Source organism: Anomaloglossus baeobatrachus, chromosome 3 (genome assembly GCF_048569485.1).
Source record: "Anomaloglossus baeobatrachus isolate aAnoBae1 chromosome 3, aAnoBae1.hap1, whole genome shotgun sequence".
Taxonomy (NCBI): Eukaryota; Metazoa; Chordata; class Amphibia; order Anura; family Aromobatidae; genus Anomaloglossus; species Anomaloglossus baeobatrachus.
Genome location: NC_134355.1, coordinates 2,749,137 through 2,776,744, shown reverse-complemented (window position 1 = coordinate 2,776,744; position 27,608 = coordinate 2,749,137). Strand labels below are relative to the sequence as shown.

Genomic DNA, 27,608 nt, shown 5'->3' with positions numbered 1-27,608 from the left:
AGCTTTTTCTTGGTGAGGTCTGTCAGGGGCTTCGCCAGGCTACTATAGTATGGAACAAACCTCTTTATACTACCCGGCGGTCCCCAAGAAGGACATCACCTGCTTCTTGGTCCTGGGGGTGGGCCAGGACGTGATGGCCTCCAGTTTCCCAGGCTCTGGCTTCAGAGCTCCCCCGCCTACCCGGTGACCCAGGTAGAGGACCTCACCCATGCCCAGCTGACACTTTCCCGGCTTGATGGTCAAACCGGCCTGGTGGATCCGCCTGAGCACCTGTGCTAGATGCTTTAGGTGATCCTCCCAGGTGGGACTGAAGATGGCGATGTCATCTAGGTACACGGCCGCGTACCCTTCAAGTCCCGTGAGCAGAGTGTTGACCATTCGCTGCAAAGTGGCAGGGGCATTCTTCATTCCGAAGGGCATCACCATGGACTCGTACAGTCCAAATGGGGTAATAAAGGCAGAGCGTTCCCTGCCAATTTCCCCGGCTCAGATCCATGATGTCAGGTACTGAGCACCGGCCAACTGATCAAGCAGGTCATCGATGCGTGGCATTGGGTACGCATCGGCGACCGTGACAGCATTGAGCCCCCTGTAGTCCACGCAGAACCGAGTGGTTCGGTCCTTCTTTGGGACGAGGACTACAGGCGAGGCCCAAGCGCTGTTGGATGCCTGGATCACCCTCAGCTTCAGCATCTCATCAATCTTCGGGCGCATGTGTTGCTGCACCTCCAGGGAGACCCGATATGCTGAGCACCGGATCGGTGGGTGTTCCCCAGTGTCCACGTGATGGACGGCCAACTCAGTCCTTCCGGGCTGATTGGTAAACAACTCCCGGAAGGGGTGTAGGGTGGCCCACAGCTGGGACCGTTGGTCCTCCAAAAGCTGGTGGCCAACCTCCACATCCTCGATGGATCCACCTGCCCTAACCTGGGCGAACATATCCAGGAGGGTTTCCACCTCTCCCTCTTTGGGCAGGTTGCACACGGGGAGTGCACATGCCTCCCGCTTATGATGATGTGCCTTTCATCATGTTCACATGGAAGACCTTCCGCCTTCCACGGGCAGGGTCCAGGGTGACCAGGTACGTTACAGGGTTGAGCTGCTGGTACACGAGGTATAGGCCTTCCCAGGCTGCCTGAAGCTTGTCCTGTGGTACGGGGACCAGTACCCACACCTTTTGACCCACTTGGTAGGTACTCTCACAAGAATTATGGTCGTACCAACGCTTCTGATCGGCCTGGGCTTGAGCCATATTGTCGTGCACCAGCTGCGTCAAGGCCTGCATGTTGTCCCGGAAGCGCATAACATACTCAATGACCGACACTCCAGGGGTGGCCAAATCCCCTTCCCAAGCCTCTTTCACCAGAGCCAGGGGGCCCCGCACACGTTGCCCATACAGGAGCTCAAAAGGTGAGAATCCTGTTGAGGCCTGTGGAACCTCCCGATAAACAAATAACAGGTGTGGGAGATACCGCTCCCAGTCACGCCCGTGAGAGTTGACCAACATCTTAAGCATCTGCTTTAAGGTGCCATTGAACCGCTCGCACAAGCCATTAGTCTGTGGATGGTACGGGCTGGTCACCAGATGTTGCACCTGGATTTGCTTACAGAGGGACTCCATCAGCTGGGACATGAATTGGGTCCCCCGGTCAGTGAGCATTTCCTGGGGAAAACCCACTTGGGAGAAAATCTCCAGCAATGCGGTGGCCACCTTGCCGGCCCGAATGGACGACAAAGCTACCGCTTCAGGGTACCGGGTGGCATAATCTACTACCGTCAGTATAAAACGTTTCCCAGAGATGCAGGGGATGTTCAGCGGGCCGACCAGATCCACAGCCACCCTCCTGAAAGGCTCATCAATGATGGGCAAAGATACCAGTGGGGCTTTGGGGGGTGGCCCCGCCTTCCCCATTCTCTGACAGGTGTCACACGAACGGCAGTAGACAAGCACATCGGCCCCAATCTTTTGCCACTAGAAATGCTGGGTTAACCTGGCCTTGGTCTTAGCGATCCCTAGGTGTCCGTCCATCGGAATCTCATGTGCAATCCGCAACAACTCCGTTTGGAATGGATAGGGTACCACCAACTGTCGGTCCCTGGGCCACGCTTCTGGTGAACCCTGCTGGACCATGACTCGGTACAGCCGTCCTTGGTCCCAGACCACTCGCTCCTGGTCCGAGTCCGAGGGAGGCTGTGCCGCCTGCTCCTTAAGAGCTTTCAGGCTGTCGTCAGCTTCTAACACTGCCTGAAACCCCTGACTAGATGTGGCCAGAAACAACGAGACGGACACATCTTCGGTCAGTACCCCGGGACCTGTGTCTTGGTCTCTGCCTGACTCGGTTGCCACTTGGTCAGAAGGTGAAGAGATATCGGACCTCCGGGAGGCCCCTTGGGTTCCAGCACTCCCACTGCGGGTGACGGCGGTCACGGCCGCTGCTACCGTGGGTTGTGCCTGCTTCCCCTCCATTCCTGACCAAGTCGCCGGTTCAGGCAGACCTACCTGGCTTCCTGACACCCCGGTTGTGGGAGAACCCTGCACCGAGATCTTACCTGGGAGCACTTCCACTCCTGGGCCAGCCCCAATCTCACCTGCCTGTTCCCCCGCTGCAGCAGCAGAACCCCGCTGTGAAAACTCTGGGGACCCCGCATTTGCTGTGGTAGCCCCCACCTCACACCCTGACTCTCTCCCTGCAGTATCCTGCTCTCTGCTTATCCCTACAGAGGGCAACAGATCCCAGATCACTGGCTGATCACTTGTAAAGGCATTGTCACACCTTTCTCTGACCCCCTCCCCTCCTGTCACAGCTGCAGCTGCTTGTGTGTCTGTGGTGTCAGTGTAATCAGAAGACTCAGAGCTCACTCCCTCCTCCCTTAGAACAGGTACAGATAACAGATCCACATTGTCAGGGGGTACATCAGTACTGGCTGAAAGATCAGCCCTTGGGGTTTAAGTGGCCACATAGTGGGACACTAGCCGCCCCAAATCGGTCCCAAGCAGCACCTTGGCAGGAATATTATCAGTTATTTCCACCTCCCTCACCCCTCGTCCTGCGCCACAATCTAAATAAACCTTCGCGACGGGAAGCGCCGGTTCAATGCCTCCAATCCCGGAGACAGCGAGGGTCTTTCCGGGTACCAAGTCTTGGGGGGGACCATCTCAGGCCGTACGAGGGTCATCTCAGCGGCTGTGTCTCGCAGTCCCATGGTCGTAGACCGGCCGACGGTGACAGGTTGGAAGTTGTCCAGGGACCTACCACCACCCCCACCGACACACATCACCGCGGACGGCCTTTGGGAGGGGGACGGGGCCTTGGGGCGCTGAGGGCACATGGCCTTGAAGTGTCCAGTTTGGTTGCACTGGTGGCACTGTCTTGGTTCTGCCACTGGCCTGGAGAGGGGAGTCGATGGGGACACCTCCTGCAGTCTAGGGGCAGCTGGGGCAGTCGCAGGATTCATCTTACCCCCTCTCCAGGTGCTGCTGGCAGCCGCTCTCTTGGCCTCAGGTTCCCGATTGTTGGTGTAGTCATCTGTCAGGGCGGCAATAGCAGTGGACCCCTTTGGCTTCTGGTCTCGGATGAACTAGCAGAGATCCTCAGGGCAGTTCCACAAGAGTTGTTCCGTGATGAACAAATCCAGGATCTCCGGTCCGGTGATAAGCTGCAGGCCTTGGGTCCAGTGGTCGGCAGCTCTGGCAAGGGTCCGCCGGTGGTCAGCCCAGGTGTCCTTTGGTCCCTTCTGCAGGCTCCAGAACTTCTTGCGGTAGGACTCCGGAGTGAGGTTGTACTGTTTGATCAGGGCCCGGTTGATGGTTTCATAGCCCTGATCTGCCTCAGTAGGCAAGTCCCCAAGGATATCCAAGGCCTTACCTCTTAAACGGGGGGTCAGGTACTTGGCCCACTGGTCCTTGTCCAGATGGTGCTGCAGGAAAGTCTGTTTAAAGGCCGTCAGAAAAGAGTCCAAGTCTCCATCCTTCTCCAGCACTGGGAAGTCCTCAACACAGACCTTTGGAAGCTTGGTGTCTTGATGGTCACGGGTGGATGATGCGGGCTGTAGCTGAGCTAGCTGCAGCTGGTGGTCACGCTATGCCTGTCGATCTCGCTCCGCAGCCTCACACTCTGCCTGTCGATCCGCAGCCTTGCACTCTGCATGTCGATGTCGCTCCGCAGCCTCACGCTCTGCCTTGCGCTCTGCCATGAGGTCCTGGTAGCCCTCCCGGTCTCCAGCCTGGAGTAGGGCCAAAGCCATTTGTAGAAGGGCATCCGAGCCTGCCAGGCTCGGTGGAGTGGCAAGTGGTGATCTGCGGCACACTGCAGAGCCAGGTGATGAGCGACCCTCTGCAGAACCTGGTGATTCACTCTCCACTGCAGGGTGGAGGACTGGCATCTGGCTCCTTGAGGACCCTTGGGTGGGCTCCTCCTCGTCTTGTCTATAATTGTCTGGTTGTGCGCTGTCCTCTGCAGAGCGATTCTCTGGAGTCGGGATCCTGGAGGGCTCATTGATAAGCTCCTCATTGCTGTCCACAGCACCGTCCTCCACCTCCTCGCCTCCGGCCATAGCCTTGGCCAGTTGCGTAGTTTTGCTCCTGGTGCTCTCAGCCATTCTTGCAGACTTTGGTCACTGACACAGAACTGCCACCTGAAGCACCCACACACCTTACAGTATCTACACTCTGACACTCTAGTGTTCAGCTGGTCTTAAGACCCCAGCAGCCACAGCTTCTACTGGCAGTCTTTAGTGTCTGGGAGTATGGGTCCCACACTCACACACACTATTATCTCGATACTACCGCTGCCCCCAATATATCAGGAAAAGGGGGGAGGAAGAGGAAGGAACAGCCCCCCTTTCCACCAGACAGAGCACATGACTCGCTCTCTAGCGCCGCTCTTATAGTCAAGGCAATTATGGAATTGCCCGACAATAAGCAAGGAGGCCGCTATTGTACTATGCTGATGATTGAAGGGTTCCTGGACTTTCTCACATGTGTATAGTATGCTTGACCCCCGTGTAAAGACAAGCCAAAAATGTCCACGTTGTCTTTATCAAACTGGCTACAATCCATGTCACCTACCACCTGATGACCTCACAGGGGTGTACTGCCCCACCCCTGTCCAGAGTCTAAAATAATATCCCAAAGTGAATATGATCCACAACTCCGGACTGGGAGGTCCGATTGGGACAGTTCTGGTGTCATCAGATCCATCTGTGTCCCCTTTGCCTACTGAGTCCAAGCATGACTCCTCTACCAGACTCCTATTTGCAGTTCTCTGTATCTCGCCGAACCAGGGCGCGACAAAGAATTCAAGGGTATGCAGAGATGCAGCTCGGAGTCCCAATTTTAACGATGTAGGGGGTGTATGGCTCAGACGCACGGTAATATCACAACTGTGTATGACGTTACGGAGTCGGGAATATGAACTCCAGCTGGGAACGAGGGTCTTGGATCCCTTTGAAGCTTCAAGGTTTTCCAGTTCCCCACCCACTCCCTTGATGAATGGACAGATCCCCCCAGGGGGGGTCTTCCTCTGGCTTGGCAGTGTAATTGGATTTTACACCTTCCCAGATGCTGAGTGATCTGAGGGGAATCTCTGTGTGGGAAGGGAGGAGGGTGACATCATGGAGTAGCTGACTGACATGACTAAACGTCATAATTCTCATCATATCTCAGGATTTCCCTCACACCTGAAGATGCCTCATTCATCTGTACAAACAATTATACACAAGTACAAACAAGATGGGAATGTCCAGCCATCATACCGTTCAGGAAGGAGACGGGTTCTGTGCACCAGAGATGAACGTTCTTTGATCAGACATGTGTATATCAACCCAAAAACAAAAGCAAAAGACCTTGTGAAGATGCTGGCGGAAGCTGGTAAGATTGTGTCATTATCCACAGTGAAACCATCACTGTATCACTATGGGCTGAAAGGCCACTCTGCCAGGAGGAAGCCATTACTCCAAAAGAAACATGAAAAAAATAGATTAATGTTTGCAAATGCATACAGGGACAGATAGCTTAATATGTGGAGACGTCCTGTGGTCTGATGAAACTAAAATTGCACTCTTTGGTCATAATGACCATCGTTACATTTAGAAGAAAAAGAGAGAAGCTTTGAAGTCTAAGAACGCCATCCCAACTGTGACACATGGGGGCGGCAGCATCATGTTGGCGGTTGTTTTGCTGCAGGAAGGACTGGTGCACTTCACAAAATAGATGGTATCATGAGGAAAGAAGATTATGTGGCAATACTGAAGAACATCTCAAGACATCAGCCAGGAACTTAAAGGTTGGGCTGAAATGGGACTTCCAAATGGACAATGACCCGAAGCTACTGCCAAACTGGGTACAAAGTGGCTTAAGGAGAACAAAGTCAATGTTTTGGAGTGGCCATCACAAAGCCCTGATCTCAATCTTATGGAAAATGTATGGGCAAAGCTGAAAAGGCCGGAGCGAGCAGCGACCTCCAAACATGGCTCAGCTACACCAGATCTGTCAGGAGGAATCGGCCCAAATTCCACCAACTATGGTGAGAAGCTTCTGGAAGGATCCAAAACGTTTCCCCCAAGTCACACAGTGTAAGGGCAATTCAACCAAATACTATTGACATGGAGGAGACTCTGCAGAAAGGTATAAATATACCCGAAAACATTGTCTCCCTCTAATTATTCTGGAGAGTGGAGGGAAAAACCTGCAGATGTGTCTATATAGAGAGGAGGGAAAAACCTGCAGATGTGTCTGTATAGAGAGCGGAGGGAAAACCTGCAGATGTGTATGTATAGAAAGCAGATTGAAAAACCTGCAGATGTGTATATATAGAGAGCGGAGGGAAAAACTTGCAGATGTGTCTGTATAGAGAGCAGAGGGAAAAACCTGCAGATGTCTCTGTATAGAGAGCGGAGGGAAAAACCTGCATATGTGTCTATATAGAGAGAGAAGGAAAAACCTGCAGATGTGTCTTTATAGAGAGCGGAGGGAAAAACTTGCAGATGTGTCTGTATAGAGAGCAGAGGGAAAAACCTGCAGATGTCTCTGTATAGAGAGCGGAGGGAAAAACCTGCATATGTGTCTATATAGAGAGAGAAGGAAAAACCTGCAGATGTGTCTTTATAGAGAGCGAAGGGAAAAACCTGCAGATGTGTCTGTATAGAGAGCAAAGGGAAAAACCTGCAGATGTGTCTGTATAGAGAGCGGAGGGAAAACCTGCAGATGAGTCTGAATGGAGAGCGGAGGGAAAAACCTGCAGATGTGTGTGTATAGAGAGCGGAGGGAAAACCTGCAGATAAGTCAGTATGGAGAGCAGAGGGAAAAACCTGCAGATGTGTGTGTATAGAGAGCGGAGGGAAAAACCTGCAGATGTGTCTGTATAGAGAATGGAGGGAAAACCTGCAGATGTGTCTGAATAGAGAGCGGAGGGAAAACCTGCAGATGTGTCTGTATGGAGAGCGGAGGGAAAACATGCAGATGTGTCTGTATGGAGAGCGGAGGGAAAACATGCAGATGTGTCTGTATGGAGAGCGGAGGGAAAACATGCAGATGTGTCTGTTTAGAGAGCGGAGGGAAACTTATGGATTCATCTGTATGTCAACTTTCATCCTTAAAAGCTGTGAGGAGATTTCCCTGGGAAGATGTAGGGGGATCAGGATAAGGGGATTAGATTGGTAGATGTCAGTGTGTCCAGACAAACATTTCATTTGCATGGGGCCCCCCCAAACCTGGAATGGGACACAGGAGACCTGCAGCTCCTTTCCCTCCTCTCCGCATTCAGAACTCATGAAGGATTGGTGAGCCTGGTGAAGTCAGGAGGGGCAGCTGGGGTGATACGTGTGATACATAGCTGTCTGATAAGGGGGGAGGACAGATTACCCTTTCATCACCATATAACCCTCATATTGCATAGTCACATATGTCTCCACCGACATGCTGTACCCCGAATCTGCAGAAAACCCCGACCCACCACCCATCAGCAGGAGAAGATTCGGGGTGTCCTACCACATGATCCCCAGACACAGAGTGTTCTTCCTCAGCCGCCGGGTCCTCACGAGATCCCAGAAATTGTATTTTCTATTCTCCAACGAGACCGTCTTCTGCAGGAGCTGTCACAGAGGGAACAAGATGGTCAGGAGTCGTCACAGAGGGAACAAGATGGTCAGCAGCCGTCACAAGGGGAACAAGATTGTCAGGAGCCGTCACAGGGGGAACAAGATGGTCAGGAGCCGTCACAGAGGGGACAAGATGGTCAGGAGCAGTCACAGAGGGAACAAGATGGTCAGCAGCCGTCACAGGGGGAACAAGATGGTCAGGAGCCGTCACAGAGGGGACAAGATGGTCAGGAGCCGTCACAGAGGGAACAAGATGGTCAGGAGCCGTCACAGAGGGAACAAGATGGTCAGGAGCCGTCACAGAGGGAACAAGATGGTCAGGAGCAGTCACAGGGGTAACAAGATGGTCAGGAGCAGTCACAGGGGTAACAAGATGGTCAGCAGCCGTCACAGAGGGAACAAGATGGTCAGGAGCAGTCACAGGGGGAACAAGATGGTCAGGAGCAGTCACAGGGGGGACAAGATGGTCAGGAGCCATCACATAAGAACAAGATGGTCAGGAGCAGTCACAGAGGGAACAAGATGGTCAGGAGCCATCACATAAGAACAAGATGGTCAGGAGCAGTCACAGGGGTAACAAGATGGTCAGGAGCAGTCACAGGGGTAACAAGATGGTCAGCAGCCGTCACAGAGGGAACAAGATGGTCAGGAGCAGTCACAGGGGGGACAAGATGGTCAGGAGCCATCACATAAGAACAAGATGGTCAGGAGCCATCACAGAGGGAACAAGATGGTCAGGAGCCATCACATAAGAACAAGATGGTCAGGAGCCATCACAGAGGGAACAAGATGGTCAGGAGCCATCAAGTACCACCCCCACGTCAGCGGCCAAGCCGCTCGGATCCGGATCTGCGATTGCTTGAGGGGTCTCCGGACCCGGGGGTCCCGCGGACACTCGAATTAAAAGAAGTGGGGGGACATGTACAAAGGGATTAGAAAGTTTGTGACGCCACCCACGGTGTGTGGTAATGTGAGGGACCGCTGCCGTTGGGGAGCCCGGTGACTATTGTGTGGCAGCCTGATGTTTAACCTCTCCGTGGGCAGGGGGTTTGTGTCCCGGGCCCATTGCATGGTTGGTGTTTGGGTGCCGTAGGGGATAGGAACAGGGAGGTTTTCAGTGTACTCACTCAGTCCTGGAATAACTACACCGACAGCTTGTAAACCAAAGTTCTGAGCACCACTGTAGTCTGCGGGGAGCACGCTGGGGTCCATGCCCTTGGTGTTGATGTTAGCCTGTGGCCCTGTCCTTGGCAACCTTTGTCTCAATTTGGACCCTCAGGTATAAAACTTTTCGGGTCTCGCTCACCCGTATGGCTAACGCAGTGAGCTTGCTCACAGGGTTCACGCGTAGGATTTCTTTGGACTGTATTGGGAAAGTCCTATCCCATCGGTGCGCTAGTACCCCGATTTTGGAGCGGGTTGGGGATGAATCTTGAAGTCTTCACCCCCATCGGGTAAATTACCGGAACATGTGAAGCTACTTTCCGACCTAGGGTCCACGTACCCCATCGTGCCCTGGCCCCTGCCCGGTGATAGCTCAAGGCCGCCGGCCGCCCTCCTCGTCAGTCCGTGCCCCTTGACACTATCCCCCTGCGACCGGGGTTCCAGCTCCTACCAGGCCCAGACCAATGTCTGCCACCTAGTACTCAGGAGCCCTGCTCCTCCTGTGATCTCTCCTCACGAGAGGAGTCACAGGGGGAACAAGATTGTCAGGAGCCGTCACAGAGGGAACAAGATGGTCAGGAGCAGTCACAAGGGGAACAAGATGGTCAGGAGCCGTCACAGAGGGGACAAGATGGTCAGGAGCCGTCACAGAGGGGACAAGATGGTCAGCAGCCGTCACAGAGGGGACAAGATGGTCAGGAGCTGTCACAGAGGGAACAAGATGGTCAGCAGCCGTCACGGAGGGAACAAGATGGTCAGGAGCAGTCACAGGGGGAACAAGATTGTCAGGAGCCGTCACAGAGGGGACAAGATGGTCAGGAGCCGTCACAGAGGGGACAAGATGGTCAGGAGCCGTCACAGAGGGGACAAGATGGTCAGGAGCAGTCACAGAGGGGACAAGATGGTCAGGAGCTGTCACAGGGGTAACAAGATGGTCAGGAGCTGTCACAGGGGTAACAAGATGGTCAGGAGCTGTCACAGGGGTAACAAGATGGTCAGGAGCTGTCACAGGGGTAACAAGATGGTCAGGAGCCGTCAGAGGGAACAAGATGGTCAGCAGCCGTCACAAGGGGAACAAGATTGTCAGGAGCTGTCACAGAGGGGACAAGATGGTCAGGAGCTGTCACAGGGGTAACAAGATGGTCAGGAGCTGTCACAGGGGTAACAAGATGGTCAGGAGCTGTCACAGGGGTAACAAGATGGTCAGGAGCTGTCACAGGGGTAACAAGATGGTCAGGAGCCGTCACAGAGGGAACAAGATGGTCAGCAGCCGTCACAAGGGGAACAAGATTGTCAGGAGCCGTCACAGGGGGAACAAGATGGTCAGGAGCCGTCACAGAGGGGACAAGATGGTCAGGAGCAGTCACAGAGGGAACAAGATGGTCAGCAGCCGTCACAGGGGGAGCAAGATGGTCAGGAGCCGTCACAGAGGGGACAAGATGGTCAGGAGCCGTCACAGAGGGAACAAGATGGTCAGGAGCAGTCACAGGGGTAACAAGATGGTCAGGAGCAGTCACAGGGGTAACAAGATGGTCAGCAGCCGTCACAGAGGGAACAAGATGGTCAGGAGCAGTCACAGGGGGAACAAGATGGTCAGGAGCAGTCACAGGGGGGACAAGATGGTCAGGAGCCATCACATAAGAACAAGATGGTCAGGAGCAGTCACAGAGGGAACAAGATGGTCAGGAGCCATCACATAAGAACAAGATGGTCAGGAGCAGTCACAGGGGTAACAAGATGGTCAGGAGCAGTCACAGGGGTAACAAGATGGTCAGCAGCCGTCACAGAGGGAACAAGATGGTCAGGAGCAGTCACAGGGGGGACAAGATGGTCAGGAGCCATCACATAAGAACAAGATGGTCAGGAGCCATCACAGAGGGAACAAGATGGTCAGGAGCCATCACATAAGAACAAGATGGTCAGGAGCCATCACAGAGGGAACAAGATGGTCAGGAGCCATCAAGTACCACCCCCACGTCAGCGGCCAAGCCGCTCGGATCCGGATCTGCGATTGCTTGAGGGGTCTCCGGACCCGGGGGTCCCGCGGACACTCGAATTAAAAGAAGTGGGGGGACATGTACAAAGGGATTAGAAAGTTTGTGACGCCACCCACGGTGTGTGGTAATGTGAGGGACCGCTGCCGTTGGGGAGCCCGGTGACTATTGTGTGGCAGCCTGATGTTTAACCTCTCCGTGGGCAGGGGGTTTGTGTCCCGGGCCCATTGCATGGTTGGTGTTTGGGTGCCGTAGGGGATAGGAACAGGGAGGTTTTCAGTGTACTCACTCAGTCCTGGAATAACTACACCGACAGCTTGTAAACCAAAGTTCTGAGCACCACTGTAGTCTGCGGGGAGCACGCTGGGGTCCATGCCCTTGGTGTTGATGTTAGCCTGTGGCCCTGTCCTTGGCAACCTTTGTCTCAATTTGGACCCTCAGGTATAAAACTTTTCGGGTCTCGCTCACCCGTATGGCTAACGCAGTGAGCTTGCTCACAGGGTTCACGCGTAGGATTTCTTTGGACTGCATTGGGAAAGTCCTATCCCATCGGTGCGCTAGTACCCCGATTTTGGAGCGGGTTGGGGATGAATCTTGAAGTCTTCACCCCCATCGGGTAAATTACCGGAACATGTGAAGCTACTTTCCGACCTAGGGTCCACGTACCCCATTGTGCCCTGGCCCCTGCCCGGTGATAGCTCAAGGCCGCCGGCCGCCCTCCTCGTCAGTCCGTGCCCCTTGACACTATCCCCCTGCGACCGGGGTTCCAGCTCCTACCAGGCCCAGACCAATGTCTGCCACCTAGTACTCAGGAGCCCTGCTCCTCCTGTGATCTCTCCTCACGAGAGGAGTCACAGGGGGAACAAGATTGTCAGGAGCCGTCACAGAGGGAACAAGATGGTCAGGAGCAGTCACAAGGGGAACAAGATGGTCAGGAGCCGTCACAGAGGGGACAAGATGGTCAGGAGCCGTCACAGAGGGGACAAGATGGTCAGCAGCCGTCACAGAGGGGACAAGATGGTCAGGAGCTGTCACAGAGGGAACAAGATGGTCAGCAGCCGTCACGGAGGGAACAAGATGGTCAGGAGCAGTCACAGGGGGAACAAGATTGTCAGGAGCCGTCACAGAGGGGACAAGATGGTCAGGAGCCGTCACAGAGGGGACAAGATGGTCAGGAGCCGTCACAGAGGGGACAAGATGGTCAGGAGCAGTCACAGAGGGGACAAGATGGTCAGGAGCTGTCACAGGGGTAACAAGATGGTCAGGAGCTGTCACAGGGGTAACAAGATGGTCAGGAGCTGTCACAGGGGTAACAAGATGGTCAGGAGCTGTCACAGGGGTAACAAGATGGTCAGGAGCCGTCAGAGGGAACAAGATGGTCAGCAGCCGTCACAAGGGGAACAAGATTGTCAGGAGCTGTCACAGAGGGGACAAGATGGTCAGGAGCTGTCACAGGGGTAACAAGATGGTCAGGAGCTGTCACAGGGGTAACAAGATGGTCAGGAGCTGTCACAGGGGTAACAAGATGGTCAGGAGCTGTCACAGGGGTAACAAGATGGTCAGGAGCCGTCACAGAGGGAACAAGATGGTCAGCAGCCGTCACAAGGGGAACAAGATTGTCAGGAGCCGTCACAGGGGGAACAAGATGGTCAGGAGCCGTCACAGAGGGGACAAGATGGTCAGGAGCAGTCACAGAGGGAACAAGATGGTCAGCAGCCGTCACAGGGGGAGCAAGATGGTCAGGAGCCGTCACAGAGGGGACAAGATGGTCAGGAGCCGTCACAGAGGGAACAAGATGGTCAGGAGCAGTCACAGGGGGAACAAGATGGTCAGGAGCAGTCACAGGGGGGACAAGATGGTCAGGAGCCATCACATAAGAACAAGATGGTCAGGAGCAGTCACAGAGGGAACAAGATGGTCAGGAGCCATCACATAAGAACAAGATGGTCAGGAGCAGTCACAGGGGTAACAAGATGGTCAGGAGCAGTCACAGGGGTAACAAGATGGTCAGCAGCCGTCACAGAGGGAACAAGATGGTCAGGAGCAGTCACAGGGGGGACAAGATGGTCAGGAGCCATCACATAAGAACAAGATGGTCAGGAGCCATCACAGAGGGAACAAGATGGTCAGGAGCCATCACATAAGAACAAGATGGTCAGGAGCCATCACAGAGGGAACAAGATGGTCAGGAGCCATCAAGTACCACCCCCACGTCAGCGGCCAAGCCGCTCGGATCCGGATCTGCGATTGCTTGAGGGGTCTCCGGACCCGGGGGTCCCGCGGACACTCGAATTAAAAGAAGTGGGGGGACATGTACAAAGGGATTAGAAAGTTTGTGACGCCACCCACGGTGTGTGGTAATGTGAGGGACCGCTGCCGTTGGGGAGCCCGGTGACTATTGTGTGGCAGCCTGATGTTTAACCTCTCCGTGGGCAGGGGGTTTGTGTCCCGGGCCCATTGCATGGTTGGTGTTTGGGTGCCGTAGGGGATAGGAACAGGGAGGTTTTCAGTGTACTCACTCAGTCCTGGAATAACTACACCGACAGCTTGTAAACCAAAGTTCTGAGCACCACTGTAGTCTGCGGGGAGCACGCTGGGGTCCATGCCCTTGGTGTTGATGTTAGCCTGTGGCCCTGTCCTTGGCAACCTTTGTCTCAATTTGGACCCTCAGGTATAAAACTTTTCGGGTCTCGCTCACCCGTATGGCTAACGCAGTGAGCTTGCTCACAGGGTTCACGCGTAGGATTTCTTTGGACTGTATTGGGAAAGTCCTATCCCATCGGTGCGCTAGTACCCCGATTTTGGAGCGGGTTGGGGATGAATCTTGAAGTCTTCACCCCCATCGGGTAAATTACCGGAACATGTGAAGCTACTTTCCGACCTAGGGTCCACGTAACCCATCGTGCCCTGGCCCCTGCCCGGTGATAGCTCAAGGCCGCCGGCCGCCCTCCTCGTCAGTCCGTGCCCCTTGACACTATCCCCCTGCGACCGGGGTTCCAGCTCCTACCAGGCCCAGACCAATGTCTGCCACCTAGTACTCAGGAGCCCTGCTCCTCCTGTGATCTCTCCTCACGAGAGGAGTCACAGGGGGAACAAGATTGTCAGGAGCCGTCACAGAGGGAACAAGATGGTCAGGAGCAGTCACAAGGGGAACAAGATGGTCAGGAGCCGTCACAGAGGGGACAAGATGGTCAGGAGCCGTCACAGAGGGGACAAGATGGTCAGCAGCCGTCACAGAGGGGACAAGATGGTCAGGAGCTGTCACAGAGGGAACAAGATGGTCAGCAGCCGTCACGGAGGGAACAAGATGGTCAGGAGCAGTCACAGGGGGAACAAGATTGTCAGGAGCCGTCACAGAGGGGACAAGATGGTCAGGAGCCGTCACAGAGGGGACAAGATGGTCAGGAGCCGTCACAGAGGGGACAAGATGGTCAGGAGCAGTCACAGAGGGGACAAGATGGTCAGGAGCTGTCACAGGGGTAACAAGATGGTCAGGAGCTGTCACAGGGGTAACAAGATGGTCAGGAGCTGTCACAGGGGTAACAAGATGGTCAGGAGCTGTCACAGGGGTAACAAGATGGTCAGGAGCCGTCACAGAGGGAACAAGATGGTCAGCAGCCGTCACAAGGGGAACAAGATTGTCAGGAGCCGTCACAGGGGGAACAAGATGGTCAGGAGCCGTCACAGAGGGGACAAGATGGTCAGGAGCAGTCACAGAGGGAACAAGATGGTCAGCAGCCGTCACAGGGGGAGCAAGATGGTCAGGAGCCGTCACAGAGGGGACAAGATGGTCAGGAGCCGTCACAGAGGGAACAAGATGGTCAGGAGCAGTCACAGGGGGAACAAGATGGTCAGGAGCAGTCACAGGGGGGACAAGATGGTCAGGAGCCATCACATAAGAACAAGATGGTCAGGAGCAGTCACAGAGGGAACAAGATGGTCAGGAGCCATCACATAAGAACAAGATGGTCAGGAGCAGTCACAGGGGTAACAAGATGGTCAGGAGCAGTCACAGGGGTAACAAGATGGTCAGCAGCCGTCACAGAGGGAACAAGATGGTCAGGAGCAGTCACAGGGGGGACAAGATGGTCAGGAGCCATCACATAAGAACAAGATGGTCAGGAGCCATCACAGAGGGAACAAGATGGTCAGGAGCCATCACATAAGAACAAGATGGTCAGGAGCCATCACAGAGGGAACAAGATGGTCAGGAGCCATCAAGTACCACCCCCACGTCAGCGGCCAAGCCGCTCGGATCCGGATCTGCGATTGCTTGAGGGGTCTCCGGACCCGGGGGTCCCGCGGACACTCGAATTAAAAGAAGTGGGGGGACATGTACAAAGGGATTAGAAAGTTTGTGACGCCACCCACGGTGTGTGGTAATGTGAGGGACCGCTGCCGTTGGGGAGCCCGGTGACTATTGTGTGGCAGCCTGATGTTTAACCTCTCCGTGGGCAGGGGGTTTGTGTCCCGGGCCCATTGCATGGTTGGTGTTTGGGTGCCGTAGGGGATAGGAACAGGGAGGTTTTCAGTGTACTCACTCAGTCCTGGAATAACTACACCGACAGCTTGTAAACCAAAGTTCTGAGCACCACTGTAGTCTGCGGGGAGCACGCTGGGGTCCATGCCCTTGGTGTTGATGTTAGCCTGTGGCCCTGTCCTTGGCAACCTTTGTCTCAATTTGGACCCTCAGGTATAAAACTTTTCGGGTCTCGCTCACCCGTATGGCTAACGCAGTGAGCTTGCTCACAGGGTTCACGCGTAGGATTTCTTTGGACTGTATTGGGAAAGTCCTATCCCATCGGTGCGCTAGTACCCCGATTTTGGAGCGGGTTGGGGATGAATCTTGAAGTCTTCACCCCCATCGGGTAAATTACCGGAACATGTGAAGCTACTTTCCGACCTAGGGTCCACGTACCCCATCGTGCCCTGGCCCCTGCCCGGTGATAGCTCAAGGCCGCCGGCCGCCCTCCTCGTCAGTCCGTGCCCCTTGACACTATCCCCCTGCGACCGGGGTTCCAGCTCCTACCAGGCCCAGACCAATGTCTGCCACCTAGTACTCAGGAGCCCTGCTCCTCCTGTGATCTCTCCTCACGAGAGTCACTTCACCTCCTCTCCTTTTCACAACTTTTGCTCAACTGTCACTTTCCTCACTTTCCCCTTACCAACCCCCCATGTGGGCGGCCCTATTCCCTTCAGGCCCTCCAATGGTGTGTCTGGTGGGTAAAGTGCAAAGTGTTGCTAGGATTTTGATTGGCTAAGCTGTTAGCAACACCAAAGGACCAGGACCCATAACCAAGGAGGGTGAATACTGTGCAGAAGGGCAGATTGCACAATACCCTGTGACCACCTGATAGGCCGGGGCGTCACACTCACATCACAAAATGGTCAGGAGCAGTCACAGGGGAACAAGATGGTCATTCTCCTAATCATCATATTCTGCAGCTCAACTTCTCCTATCAACCTGTATATAACACACTGCACCCATGCAGATCAGTGCTGACACCACCATTCTCTTACACTGCACCCCACGCAGATCAGTGCTGACACCACCATTCTCTTACACTGCACCCCACGCAGATCAGTGCTGACACCACCATTCTCTTACACTGCACCCCACGCAGATCAGTGCTGACACCACCATTCTCTTACACTGCACCCCACGCAGATCAGTGCTGACACCACCATTCTCTTACACTGCACCCCACGCAGATCAGTGCTGACACCACCATTCTCTTACACTGCACCCCACGCAGATCAGTGCTGACACCACCATTCTCTCACACAAAGCCTCTACCCCTTATACAGCTCCAACTACAATCCTCACTACGGATATCATATTCATTAAAACTAATGCAACTTAATTCTTTTGGAGAGATTTCCCTTGTGTTTATTGGAAGAACATCAAAAAAAAAAAAAAAAAAAAAAAATTGAACAGTATTTCACAGAAAACTCCAAATATGTGCCAGACAAAATTGTTGGCCTCTTTCCAAAATTGTGGGTAAACAACTTTGTTTCTAGCATGTGATGCTCTTTCAGATTCACTTGTGGCAAGTAACAGGAGTGGGCAATATGGAAATCACACCTGATACCAGATAAAAATGGGAGAAGTTGCCTCAATGTTTGCATTGTGTCTCTGTGTGTGCCGCACAAAGCATAAAGGACAGAAAGAGGAGAAGAAAATGGTTTGAAAACTGAAGAACCAAAATTGGTGAAAAATATCAATGATCTCAAGGTTACACGTCCATCTCCAGAGATCTTGATGTTCCTTTGTCCATAGTGCACAACATAATCCAGACGTTTACAACTCATGGCACTGTAGATAATCTCCCTGGATGTCGACAGCAGAGAAAAAGTGATGAAAGGTTGTAATGCAGGAAAGTCCGAATGGTGGTTAAGGCCCAATCAAGGTCCAGAGAAATTCAAGCCGTCCTCCAGCTCAGGGGCATCAATGTAAACACAAAGTATCTGTCCACATCTGAATAAAATGCTATGGGGGAGACTACGGTGGACCTCACTGCTGACAAGACAGAAAAATGCTACGGAGGAGACCCAGGAGGACCCCACTGCTGGGACAAAGACAGAAAAAAATCCAAAATGTAAGTGAGTAGCCAAAACCCTTCTGGGAAAGCATTTTATGGACAAATAAGATGAAGATGGCGCTTTATGGTAAAGCCATCATTCTACTATTTACCGAAAACAGAATGAGGCCTACAAAGTGAAGATCACAGAACCTACAGTCACATATGGTGGAGGTCAGATTTTGGGGTTGTTTTGCTGCCTCTGGCAATGGGGGCCTTGACCGAGAATTGGGAGAAGAGAAGACGTCTTCAGATATGAGAGACCAGGAGACGTTTATAAAGAAGAGTCCGAGATTTCAGGTGAGAGGAGGAAGAAGCTGTGGACGGGGACAGGAGGCGACTGATGGAAGAGATTTATTCCAGACGGTAAAGGGCGCAGCCAAATATTAAAAGGAGGAGACAAAAATTTTGTTGAAAAGTTTGGGAGTTTTGCTTAAAATATTGTAAAATTTGCCTGTTTCCTTCGTCTTGAGCCAATAAACACAAAGGAAATAAACCTGTGTATAACAAAACTTGTAACTGTGATAATTATCTGGGTGCAAAACTTAATTTTCTGGATCAATTTCCAGGGCGCCAACACTTTCAGCCATGACTGTATATATACAAATTCATAGTGCATGTTATATTTGCGATTTTTTTTAAATTGAAGAAGAGAAAGAGGAAGAGGAGAAGGACTTCTTATCACCGACATGAGCTGTGAGTTGGGATCTCTTTGCAGCTGGATTAGATTTATCTATAGGATGCTACAAAATGTATCTCTATGAGAGCTGTATACACTGAGTGCTGTGAGCTCCCCCTAGTGATGACTGCTGGTAGAATGAGCACTGTATACACTGTGTGCTGTGAGCTCCCCCTAGTGGTGACCGCTGGTAGAATGTATAATTATCTCTATGAGAGCTGTATACACTGAGTGCTGTGAGCTCCCCCTAGTGGTGACTGCTGGTAGAATGTATCATTATCTCTATGAGAGCTGTATACACTGTGTGCTGTGAGCTCCCCCTAGTGGTGACTGCTGGTAGAATGTATAATTATCTCTATGAGAGCTGTATACACTGAGTGCTTTGAGCTCCCCCTAGTGATGACTGCTGGTAGAATGAGCACTGTATACACTGTGTGCTGTGAGCTCCCCCTAGTGGTGACTGCTGGTAGAATGTATAATTATCTCTATGGGAGCTGTATACACTGTGTGCTGTGAGCTCCCCCTAGTGGTGACTGCTGGTAGAATGTATAATTATCTCTATGGGAGCTGTATACACTGTGTGCTGTGAGCTCCCCCTAGTGGTGACTGCTGGTAGAATGTATAATTATCTCTATGGGAGCTGTATACACTGTGTGCTGTGAGCTCCCCCTAGTGGTGACTGCTGGTAGAATGTATAATTATCTCTATGGGAGCTGTATACACTGTGTGCTGTGAGCTCCCCCTAGTGGTGACTGCTGGTAGAATGTGTAATTATCTCTAAGAGAGCTGTATACACTGTGTGCTGTGAGCTCCCCCTAGTGGTGACTGCTGGTAGAATGTATAATTATCTCTTTGGGATCTGTATACACTGTGTGCTGTGAGCTCCCCCTAGTAGTGGCTGCAGATATGTGCCATGTATCTCTATGGGAGCTGTATACACCGTGTCCTGTGAGCTCCCCCTAGTGATGACTGCTGGTAGAATGTATAATTATGTCTATGAGAGCTAAATACACTGTGTGCTGTGAGCTCCCCCTAGTGGTGACTGCTGGTAGAATGTATAATTATCTCTATGAGAGCTGTATACACTGTGTGCTGTGAGCTCCCCCTAGTGGTGACTGCTGGTAGAATGTGTAATTATCTCTATGAGAGCTGTATACACTGTGTGCTGTGAGCTCCCCCTAGTGGTGACTGCTGGTAGAATGTGTAATTATCTCTATGAGAGCTGTATACACTGTGTGCTGTGAGCTCCCCCTAGTGGTGACTGCTGGTAAAATGTATAATTATCTCTTTGGGATCTGTATACACTGTGTGCTGTGAGCTCCCCCTAGTAGTGGCTGCAGATAATATGTGCCATGTATCTGTATGGGAGCTGTGTACACTGTGTGCTGTGAGCTCCCCCTAGTGATGACTGCTGATAGAATGTATAATGTATCTCTATGGAAGCTGTATACACTGTGTGCTGTGAGCTCCCCCTAGTGATGACTGCTGGTAGAATGTATAATTATCTCTATGAGAGCTAAATACACTGTGTGCTGTGAGCTCCCCCTAGTGGTGACTGCTGGTAGAATGTATAATTATCTCTATGAGAGCTGTATACACTGTGTGCTGTGAGCTCCCCCTAGTGGTGACTGCTGGTAGAATGTGTAATTATCTCTATGAGAGCTGTATACACTGTGTGCTGTGAGCTCCCCCTAGTGGTGACTGCTGGTAGAATGTGTAATTATCTCTATGAGAGCTGTATACACTGTGTGCTGTGAGCTCCCCCTAGTGGTGACTGCTGGTAAAATGTATAATTATCTCTTTGGGATCTGTATACACTGTGTGCTGTGAGCTCCCCCTAGTAGTGGCTGCAGATAATATGTGCCATGTATCTGTATGGGAGCTGTGTACACTGTGTCCTGTGAGCTCCCCCTAGAGGTGACTGCAGGTAGAATGTATAATGCATCTATATAGAAGTTGTGTTATTGTCTGGAGGCCGCTGACATTCCCATAAATATCTCATTCAAGGATAAACTCCTCAATCTAGAGATAGAGGCAACCCAAGAACTATAAACTACTACCCCAAGAGCCCAGGAGGAAAAAACCTGGTAAACCACAAAAATAGAGCACAAGAGTGATTGGTAACTAACAGGCAGCACCCTCCTGAATATATATATACACAACTAGAAATAGCGGTGGAGCGCGCGTACTCTACCTAGACGCCTCGTCACCGCCTAAGAAACTAGCTAGCCTCAAAGAAGAAAGGAATCCTAACTTGCCTCAGAGCCGCCCCAAAGAGATAGGTAAAGCCCCAACATATAAAGACAATGATGTAAGAAGTAATCAATACACAGGTGGATAGGGATAGACTTAAGCACAGAGAGGCCCTGCTAACTATGCACAAAGGATAGGATAGATCACTAGGTGCAGCCAGCAAAACCCTAATATATGCCAACTCCTGATGATCAACATTCCCTGAGGACCACACGATCCCCCCCCACTACATCAGGGAACTCTTGTGAAAGACACTAGGCAGGATAATATACAAGCGGAGATTATCTCAAAAACTAGGCTGAGTAGCAACTGCCATAGGCAGAAAATATTCACTGTCCACCAGGACTAATAGTGAGCAGAACATAGAAGAGGAATACTAAATACAACAAAAAGGGACTATGCAAAAATGGTGGAAAAAGCATTCACTTTATTCTCAGTATGTCCTATTGATAAAGATCATCAGTGGGAGCACAATGGACCAAACGCATATATGACCGAAAACCGCAGGACCATGTTCAGACAGAGAAACTCCACTCTGCATTCTTTCACTGAGAATGAACCGTCTTCATAGCATTTCAAAACTAATCGACACAGAATCAAATAAACATTATACACAAGAGAAAAATGCATGAAAACCTCAGTCACAGGAAAGATGACAAAGTACTGATCCCGGGCTCGAAAGGGGGACCAGGAGAACTAGGAAAAAAGGCAAAAATAGCATCCACAGAAGCAGAAAAACTGCAGCAGACAGCACTGAAGATCTCCAAGGAAAAAGACAAGCTGGAGCGCACTGGAGAAGTGTCTGGCGGTCACAGGCACACGGCCGACATGACAGGAGGACCTGGAGATCAAGACATGTTCACTGGAGAAAAACTGACACAGGAAACAATATCACCGGAGTCAGCCTGAGGCAGAATCCCTTCCTTTATACACAAGGGCTGGACATGATTGGCCCACTGGGATTAGAGCCAGGCCCCGCACCTGTCTCAATGACAAGCACAGAACCTGACTCACTTCCAGCACTGGCCACTAGAGGGAGCACAGAAGCATCCTCAGGAAGAATCTTAACCTCTTCACGACCAGAAACAGCCAAGCCAACAGAAACACCATCCATAACAGTTGCATACACCTGTGTGCTGTGAGCTCCCCTAGTGCTGACTGCAGGTAATATGTGTATTGTCTCTCTATGAGAGCTGTATACACCGTGTCCTGTGAGCTCCCCCTAGTGGTGACTGCATGTAGAATGTATAATGTATCTCTATGGAAGCTGTATACACTGTGTGCTGTGAGTGCCCTTAATGGTGACTGCAGGTAGAATGTATAATGTATCTCTATGGTAGCTGTAGACACTGTGGGCTGTGAGCTCCCCCTAGTGGTGACTGCATGTAGAATGTATAATGTATCTCTATGGAAGCTGTATACACCGTGTCCTGTGAGTGCCCTTAATGGTGACTGCAGGTAGAATGTATAATGTATCTCTATGGGAGCTGTATACACCGTGTCCTGTGAGCTCCCCTAGTGGTGACTGCAAGTAGAATGTATAATGTATCTCTATGGAAGCTGTATACACTGTGTGCTGTGATCACCCCCTAGTGGTGACTGCAGGTAGAATGTATAATGTATCTCTATGGGAGCTGTATACACCGTGTCCTGTGAGCTCCCCTAGTGGTGACTGCAAGTAGAATGTATAATGTATCTCTATGGAAGCTGTATACACTGTGTGCTGTGATCACCCCCTAGTGGTGACTGCAGGTAGAATGTATAATGTATCTCTATGGGAGCTGTATACACCGTGTCCTGTGAGCTCCTCTAGTGGTGACTGAAGGTAGAATGTATAATGTATCTCTATGGAAGCTGTATACACTGTGTGCTGTGAGCACCTCCTAGTGGTGACTGAAGGTAGAATGTATAATGTATCTCTATGGGAGATGTATACACTGTGTGCTGTGAGCTCCCCCTAGAGGTGACTGCGGGTAGAATGTATAATGTATCTCTATGGGAGCTGTATACACTGTGTGCTGTGAGCACCCCCTAGTGGTGACTGAAGGTAGAATGTATAATGTATCTCTATGGGAGATGTATACACTGTGTGCTGTGAGCTCCCCCTAGAGGTGACTGCGGGTAGAATGTATAATGTATCTCTATGGGAGCTGTATACACTGTGTGCTGTGAGCACCCCCTAGTGGTGACTGCAGGTAGAATGTATAATGTATCTCTATGGGAGCTGTATACACCTGTGTGCTGTGAGCACCCCCTAGTGGTGACTGCAGGTAGAATGTATAATGAATCTCTATGGGAGCTGTATACACGTGTGCTGTGAGCTCCCCCTAGTGGTGACTGCAGGTAGAATGTAGAATGTATCTCTATGGGAGCTGTATACACTGGGCGTTGTGAGCTCCCCCTAGTGGTGACTGCAGGTAAAATGTATAATGTATCTCTATGGGAGCTGTAGACAATGTGTGCTGTGAGCTAGCCCTAGTGGTGTGACTGCAGGTAAAATGTATAATGTATCTCTATGGGAGCTGTAGACACTGTGTGCTGTGAGCACCCCCTAGTGGTGACTGCAGGTAGAATGTATAATGCATCTCTATGGGAGCTGTAGACACTGTGGGCTGTGAGCACCCCCTAGTGGTGACTGAAGGTAGAATGTATAATGTATCTCTATGGAAGCTGTATACACTGTGTGCTGTGAGCACCCCCTAGTGGTGACTGAAGGTAGAATGTATAATGTATCTCTATGGGAGATGTATACACTGTGTGCTGTGAGCTCCCCCTAGAGGTGACTGTGGGTAGAATGTATAATGTATCTTTATGGGAGCTGTATACACTGTATGCTGTGAGCACCCGCTAGTGGTGACTGCAGGTAGAATGTATAATGTATCTCTATGGGAGCTGTAGACACTGTGTGCTGTGAGGTCCCCCTAGTGGTGACTGCAGGTAGAATGTAGAATGTATCTCTATGGGAGCTGTAGACACTGTGTGCTGTGAGCTCCCCCTAGTGGTGACTCTAGGTAGAATGTATAATGTATCTCTATGGGAGCTGTAGACACTGTGTGCTGTGAGCTCCTCCTAGTGGTGACTGCAGGTAGAATGTATAGTGTATCTCTATGGGAGTTGTATACACTGTGTGCTGTGAGCATCCCCTAGTGGTGACTGAAGGTAGAATGTATAATGTATCTCTATGGGAGATGTATACACTGTGTACTGTGAGCTCCCCCTAGAGGTGACTGCGGGTAGAATGTATAATGTATCTTTATGGGAGCTGTATACACTGTATGCTGTGAGCTAGCCCTAGTGGTGTGACTGCAGGTAAAATGTATAATGTATCTCTATGGGAGCTGTAGACACTGTTTGCTGTGAGCACCCGCTAGTGGTGACTGCAGGTACAATGTATAATGTATCTCTATGTGAGCTGTATACACTGTGTGCTGTGAGCTCCCCCTAGTGGTGACTGCAGGTAGAATGTAGAATGTATCTCTATGGGAGCTGTAGACACTGTGTGCTGTGAGCTCCCCCTAGTGGTGACTGCAGGTAGAATGTAGAATGTATCTCTATGGGAGCTGTAGACACTGTGTGCTGTGAGCTCCTCCTAGTGGTGACTGCAGGTAGAATGTATAGTGTATCTCTATGGGAGTTGTATACACTGTGTGCTGTGAGCATCCGCTAGTGGTGACTGCAGGTAGAATGTATAATGTATCTCTATGGGAGCTGTAGACACTGTGTGCTGTGAGGTCCCCCTAGTGGTGACTGCAGGTAGAATGTAGAATGTATCTCTATGGGAGCTGTAGACACTGTGTGCTGTGAGCTCCTCCTAGTGGTGACTGCAGGTACAATGTATAATGTATCTCTATGTGAGCTGTATAGACTGTGTGCTGTGAGCTACCCCTAGTGGTGACTGCAGGTAGAATGTATAATGCATCTCTATGGGAGCTGTAGACACTGTTGGCTGTGAGCACCCCCTAGTGGTGACTGCAGGTAGAATGTATAATGTATCTCTATGGGAGCTGTATACACTGTGTCCTGTGAGCTCCCCTAGTGGTGACTGCAGGTAGAATGTAGAATGTATCTCTATGGGAGCTGTAGACACTGTGTGCTGTGAGCACCCCCTAGTGGTGACTGCAGGTAGAATGTATAATGTATCTCTATGAGAGCTGTATACACTGTGTGCCGTGAGCTCTCCCTAGTGGTGACTGCAGGTAAAAAGTATAATGTATCTCTATGGGAGCTGTAGACACTGTGTGCTGTGAGCTCCCCCTAGTGGTGACTGCAGGTAGAATATATAATGTATGTCTATGAGAGCTGTATACACTGTGTGCTGTGAGCACCCGCTAGTGGTGACTGCAGGTAGAATGTATAATGTATCTCTATGGGAGCTGTAGACACTGTGTGCTGTGAGGTCCCCCTAGTGGTGACTGCAGGTAGAATGTATCTCTATGGGAGCTGTAGACACTGTGTGCTGTGAGCTCCCCCTAGTGGTGACTCTAGGTAGAATGTATAATGTATCTCTATGGGAGCTGTAGACACTGTGTGCTGTGAGCTCCTCCTAGTGGTGACTGCAGGTAGAATGTAGAATGTATCTCTATGGGAGTTGTATACACTGTGTGCTGTGAGCACCCCCTAGTGGTGACTGCAGGTAGAATGTATAATGTATCTCTATGGGAGCTGTAGACACTGTGGGCTGTGAGCTCCCCCTAGTGGTGACTCTAGGTAGAATGTATAATGTATCTCTATGGGAGCTGTAGACACTGTGTGCTGTGAACTCCCCCTAGTGGTGACTGCCTGAACTTCACAGCTGTGTTGGGTTCTTTTGGTATAGGGAGTTCACCAGTGTGGCTGTGGGGGTATTACCTCTGGTGAAATCTTCTGGATGAACTTTGACTTTCCATTCATCGTTGCGCACCGGGTCAGGTACATGTGAGCTGCAGCGGAGTCTTGTTTGGTGAGGAGCCAGCGTGCCGATTCTGGGACCCACCTACAGGGAATGTACAGTAGGGTAACACAAGTGGGGATTACATTGTGTCTGTTGGTCGTGGTGGCCATCTGGTGGCAGGGTGCAGACATGTGTTTTTTTATGTGCGCATTTCCTGTATCCCTCTATTGCTCCTCAGGGCAAAAAAATACCTTAAATGTAAAGTAGTCACAGTTACTCACCACCAGGAGGCGATAGCGAGTAAACATGGAGAAGTGGTGGCCAGCAACAGCCAGCGCCAGTCTCTTATTAGGTAAGCCAACAAGGCCAGGATCATGTACCCGGCCGTCCACGACAGGCTGCTGATGGTGCCGCAAAATGTACGATGAGCGACATCCGTCCACTCCAGGGCTGCGGGGAGACAAGCAGCAATCAGCTATGGCCCTCACTGGTCCCCAACCTCCACCTGCTCCAATCTGCACGACCATTGTTATGTCAGTGCCCCGATCCCCTCCTAATCATTATCATGTCAGTGCCTTGATCCTCTTCTGATCATTATCATGTCAGTACCCTGATGTCCTGATGATCGTTTTGAGTTGCTGGCTGTGGACTAAAGACAATTGGATCAATGAACGTAGAGCGGAGCCCACAGTCCTAAGGGACTTGGACTTTTTTCCATAGGTAGCGCTGGTTACATCAATCTTATTGTTCTGTTTTATTAAACATTGCTTGCTTGTCAGTTTAAGGTGCACAGTTTGAAGGGGGAAGGGGTTGTAAATGTCTGTATCCTAGGTAGATTCCGTGGATTTTATTGTAATTAGGCCTGCAGCAGGAGTCATTATCCTGCATCTGGTGGTGGGTTGTGCATCTATTGTTCCCCTCTGCAGGTGGCGCCCTGATACATAATCCTGCAAACAGCCAGAGACTGCCCTCCTTCATACCTGGAATTATATGAAAAAAAGTCCAAGGGGGTTGGTGTCATGGGTGTGCCCCACTCTAGGGGGAACTCTGGTGTGTCTGTGACCAGGAGGTCACAGCGCCTTTTTGTGAGCAGGTTTGTAGCTTATGTTTAAATATATTTGCTTTCCTTTGGTGCTGTAGGGGTCAAGGACTCTTTCCTATCTGACTGTCCTTTGGAGCCTTAATCTCAGGTGCAGCCCTTTGAGACCTTTCCCCTTCACTATAAATGGTCACACGTCTTAATATCTGATGTCGGTGATAGATTCTCATATCTAAGCTGTTCACTTTGGTAGGAGCCAGTCTCTGGAAGAAGCTGAAGTTTCATGACATTTGTAGTTGTGGTGTTAGCTGCATTGGAGCAGCTTGGAGTGTTTTCCTTTTTGTTTCTATTTCTCCGTTTGTCTTCCTACCCTTGTGAGGAATATTGTAGTGATGAGACTAGTGCTCTCACCGAGCTTCTCACTAGCCAGGGTGAATTCAGGGCAAGCAAGGGCCTAGGCACGTGATCTGTGCTTCAGCCTCAGGTGAGTGTTAGGAGGTAACCCAGCTCCTCTCTCCATAGCACCAGAGCCCACTGTTGTATCTTGTTACCAGTGTACCCTGTTCATTGTGGCAGTCACTGGGGGTTCCCTTATTTCTGGTGGGACCCCGGTAGTCATTGCGTGACAGTGGGTGTGATGACCACTTCTGCCCATGAAGGGGACTGATCCCAGGAGAGGGACAATAAGAAGCCACATGTTTGGTCAGTGAGTTGGTGCTGTGACCTGGAGGGGGTAGATCTGGGGCGGCTTTCAGGTCCTGGTGCCCATGAATGGCCTATAGAGATTGGAGCTGGATACACGTGCTACGGTCATGATATCATCATCTCTGGATTTGAGGAACTATCTTAAGGACAGTTGTTGATGGCCATCATCTGGAGGAGTATAAGGGCCATTGTAAATAATAATTGCTGCATCCTTAACCTTCCTATG

At 51.2% G+C, this 27,608-nt stretch overlaps 1 protein-coding gene across 1 annotated transcript in view; it reads right to left on the bottom strand.

The window, feature by feature from the left end:
• LOC142295858 (solute carrier family 22 member 7-like) overlaps positions 1 to 27,608 on the bottom strand; it is a 217,004-nt gene that overhangs the window by 97,210 nt on the left and 92,186 nt on the right. The window contains exons 4-6 of the mRNA XM_075338946.1: positions 25,920 to 26,088; positions 25,617 to 25,740; positions 7,988 to 8,091 (exon numbers count right to left, since the gene is read on the bottom strand). Of these exons, the coding sequence (XP_075195061.1) occupies positions 7,988 to 8,091; positions 25,617 to 25,740; positions 25,920 to 26,088 (397 nt within the window). The remainder of the gene's footprint in view (positions 1 to 7,987; positions 8,092 to 25,616; positions 25,741 to 25,919; positions 26,089 to 27,608) is intronic.